This window comes from Merops nubicus, unplaced genomic scaffold (genome assembly GCF_000691845.1).
Source record: "Merops nubicus isolate BGI_N331 unplaced genomic scaffold, ASM69184v1 scaffold23721, whole genome shotgun sequence".
NCBI lineage: Eukaryota > Metazoa > Chordata > Aves > Coraciiformes > Meropidae > Merops > Merops nubicus.
Genome location: NW_008589720.1, coordinates 12,793 through 17,218, shown reverse-complemented (window position 1 = coordinate 17,218; position 4,426 = coordinate 12,793). Strand labels below are relative to the sequence as shown.

At 40.3% G+C, this 4,426-nt stretch overlaps 1 protein-coding gene across 1 annotated transcript in view; it reads left to right on the top strand.

Moving 5' to 3' along the window:
- LOC103781950 (sodium/hydrogen exchanger 2-like) overlaps window positions 1–4,145 on the top strand; it is a gene marked incomplete at its 5' end in the record, with an annotated part of 25,691 nt that extends 21,546 nt beyond the window's left edge. The window contains 2 exons of the mRNA XM_008949679.1: window positions 1,283–1,373; window positions 3,564–4,145. Coding sequence (XP_008947927.1) covers window positions 1,283–1,373; window positions 3,564–3,934 — 462 coding nt within the window. The remainder of the gene's footprint in view (window positions 1–1,282; window positions 1,374–3,563) is intronic.
- Window positions 4,146–4,426: the final 281 nt, after the last annotated feature.

Genomic DNA, 4,426 nt, shown 5'->3' with positions numbered 1-4,426 from the left:
CAGGGAGGCTGATCCCCCATATCATCTACCTATTCTAGGTATTAGGGAGATTAACTATCCTATAAGATGTACTTTCACATTGCAGAAATATTTAGTGGCTGGTGGCTTCATTGGTACAGTTGTGATTTAGGAGGTGAGGCTGGAATGATGTCTCAAATAAGTGCTATATCTCGTTTGTGATCATTACCTGGGCTACTCTGGTGATAATTGTGACAATATGTCTGTTTCTAAAGGATATTTTCTCTCTCAACCCCAGCTGCATATATTGTCTTTCTCATAGAAATAAATGTTTTACTTGGTGGAATACTGATGACACTAAGCAGGATTGAGACATTTGGGGCCAGGGAGAGAAACAGAGTGTCTGCAGCTTTTATAAAATGCATGGGATGTGGTTTTAAAAATAATTATCCTTAGATAAGTCCAACACAGAGGGAAGCATAGGGGTCCTGAGCGGCACAACACTATGCAAAGTGTTAAAATCTCTCATGGAAAATAAATTTCCTTTCAGGTTCCCTTTGAGTGTGCAAAAAATGAATGGTACAGGCAGAAGAGAGGTGGTACAGTTTAAAGGTTTTGAACAGTCTTTGTAAGAAAGGATGCCCTTGAGAAAGTTTTGAATTTTAAAATAAAAGCAACCTGTCCTGGAAAGTACCTCTCATGTTCCAGGAAGTATGAGGTGTTCTCTGCTCCCAGGGCCTTTAGGGCTTGGTCTTGGGAAAACATGAATTTTATGCCCTGAACTGGTAAATGATCATGCTGGAGCCCAACTTCCCCATCAGCCTCACTGTGACTGGTCAACTGTATAAAGTCATTCATATGCATAAAGCGCTTGCAGGATGGGAATACAGATTAGTTCTTGTGCCCAAGCTCCAGTCTCAATGCTATTTTTGCAGCTGACTAATAAAAAGTTCCAAACTGGAGCAGCATGAGGTGATGCCATGCTTGCAGAGCTTGCCTGCTGCAGGAAAAACTGTACAGGTAAGGTAGAGGTTAGAGAGCATACCTTTATTAACTTTGATCTCAGAGGGCATATCACTTGGCTTTTCTCTGATTAAGCTGCCTGGGATTACTCAGTCTTTACCTTAGTTAGCCCAGAGCTCAACCAGCAGTCAGCATTAACTTGAGTGTGTAGTAAAAAGTCACATATTAGCTAATCCCAAACTACTCTCCAGCCTTCCAGTTACATAAATCCGTTCAAGCCTCAGTCATTTATCTTAACATACATTATGCAGGAACTTCAGTCTGCAGGAACTTCACATTTCTTTTATTTCTTTGCGTGCAGGCTGCTGCAAATACTAAGAGATTCCTTTCACTTCCTAAAAACACTAAACTCCCAGAGAAACTACGAGTGAGAAATAAACCATCTTCCAGAGGTAATGAAGGTTTTTCTGTTGTGTCTTACTGTGCTGCAGTCATTTTGGCTCCATGGAAAGAAAGTCTTTCTAGGGATGACGTAGGGAAATCAGCATATTGGTTTTCAACTAAGAATTAAATATTTTATGTGCACATGCTTTCATTCTAGAGTGAATACCTTCATAGCATATTTCTAGGTGTTGGATATTTAGCAGGGGTCTTAGAGCAGTAAAAGCAATGGTTTCCAGAGTGTAAAGAAATGTGGGGCTTTCTTGTGGGGCTTTCTCAGTTCAAATGCCATAACTGTGTAGTCCTCCCAGCACATCTCCTCCCGTGAGCAGTCAGCAGCCTGAAACGATTCTGCATGAGGAACACTACAATGGCTCATTTCTTTGTCTTTATTCTATAGTGTTCAGATCTACCTCTTGGATTATGAACCTATTTGGTTTCTTTTCTCACCGAGGTCAGGGTAGAGAACACTGCTCTGAGAAAAAACAGAGAGGAAAATGAGGACATGAGGTCTAGTTTATAGTTCTTATGAAGAACTTCTCAAAATGGTTTGCAACTAAACTGTTGGTTGGTTGGTTGGTTGGTGTGTTTGGTTTGGTTTTTGGGGTTTTTTTGTTCATTTTTTTTTTTTTTTTGTCTGCCTACACTCACCAATGTTCTGGAAAAAAAAAAAACTGGAAGAAGACAACCATTTGATGTGAAAACTTTGCCGAATTCTATAGTTTTGTTTTGTTTTGTTTTGTTTTGTTTTGTTTTGTTTTGTTTTGTTTTGTTTTGTTTTTTCTGCCTACACTCACCAGTGTTCTGGAAAATTCTATATATTGCTTTTGGTGATTACCAGTTGCACTACTGTGCTTATACCATGCTCAGGAGTATTTCCTCTCATGACGAGGAAAGGTCTCTTGCTGGGAAGATTATCTCTCTGTATAGTCACTAAAATGTGCTGATCCTCCCCCCAATAATTTTCCACTCTTCCAAATTAATTTAGCAATAGACCATGTTTTTGTCTGTTAATAATTACGTCTTTGCTCTCCTAATTGTAGGATGCCTTTTATTCTGTAGTTATGTCTGTAAAGGTCACCTACTGTCACGTAGAATTAAAGAGGAGATGTGCCTCCAGATTATTCCATTGTCAGAAATATATTATTTGAGATATTTAGCAGGGAAAAAGCCTGCAAACGCAGTCTGATGAAGACCTTCCTTGATATATAATTATCTGGGTGAATGGACAATTATGTGGTCATATATTTTGTTGACCTCATCCTCACCTTGTTAAAACAAATAACATGTAGGAAGTTGTTCTTATGACAGTTCCACAATACACAGTTGTTTGCTTTGATAGGTTTAAAACAACTGACTTAAGTCTAAGAACAAATCTGAGGCCGTCATAAATGATTGTTAAATTATTAAATGACTGAAGTGTGCAAGTTTTGATGAAGATATTAATCAATTTAGAAGAAGTCTTCTGGGGAAAATATATGCACATGAACACATCCAGAATGTCTCCAGCTTGGTTTACCTGAAAGCAATCATTTAAAAGCATTCCTTGAATGATTATGGCAGCTTTCCCTTCACCATTTTCTACCCTGCTGTGAGGGGCTGCAGCACTTGCAGCCTGTGAGTTTTGCCTGGTGGATTTGCTTTGGTATCTTACATTCAGGCATATTAAGGACGGGATGTTTCCTCCCATCTGTACATTGACCTTGGGAGATCCTTAGCTCTGTGAAGTACTGACACTCCGTTTCCAAAGTCAAGTTTCTAGAGGCCGTGTACATGTCACGGTCTGGAAGTGCCTCTCAGATGAGAGTTCGTGGGATGTGAGGTTGAGATATCTCATTTCATATCCTGCTTGGACATAAGCAGGGACTGGATGCCAAGTAGCTCAGAGAGAGACAGGTTTTTCCATGTCCAGAGCCAGAACTGGGGAAATCTCAACTCAAACAGAGGGGCACTTGGCAATTAAGGAGCAGCTGAGAAAAGGCTTTCTAAAAATCACAGTTTTGAGGGGAAGTTTGCAAGTCAAATGCTTTGTCCTAGCACAGTTAAGTGTCTGTTACTGGGTTTATTCAGAAAACACCAAATGTAGGAAACACTGAGAAACTTTCTTCTGCGGCGTCTAGTGCTCAGTGTGCTGTTACAGCAGTGTTCCTGAGGCAGTAATATTCTGCACCTGAAATGTTCATTCTGTTTTCCATTCACAGTGGGTGACAGCAGTGACTCGGAGATGGATGCGGCTACCACAGTGCTCAATCTAAGACCCAGAGCAGGGAAAATCCTGAGAGACCAGAGACCGAGGCAGCAGAGGCCAGCGCCTGAGTTTAGGGTGGAGTGGAAGAATGAAGTTGATGGGAACCAGGACAGACGAGTCGAGCAGCAGGAGGCAAGCACCTTGCCTCAGCCATCCGTTGGGTTCAGGCAGCCACTGCTGACGAGACCAAGATTTGGCACTTTAAGCAGGGAAGATGTGACTGCAGAACATGGGTCAGCAAGACCTATGCCACCACCACGGTTAGTTAGGCAGGCATCACAAGGGGAAAGGCCGAGAAACAAGCCTGAGAACCAGCCATACTGAACACAGCAAAAAGAGAACTGTTGGTAATAAACCATGGACACACGCAATTAGGATTCTAAACTATCTAATCAGACTATGGAATCCATTAGAAAAAAAACCCACAAGCCTCAGTGTGGATCTAACCACTTCCATTTGGGTAAAGTCAATGCCATTAATTAAGTTAAAGGAATACTGGAGCAATTGCAAAGCTGAAGATAAAGAAAAAAAAAAAATCTCTTTTATACATAACTTATGGCAATGCTTTGATTACATTTTTTCATAATTACATTAAGATAGGATGGAAATGTGCCTTATCACATCATCTCTTGTGGAATCAAGTCATGTGGGTTCAGTACCCAGTTGTCATTGTTGAAAGCTGAGTGATGAATGGGTTTGTAAGAAAAATTTGTATCATTTCAGATTTTATTTATAATCAAATATTATTTGTTTTAACCAAAGCTTTAATATGAGTAACACTGAAAATTGCACAATGCACCTATCATAGAGACTTTG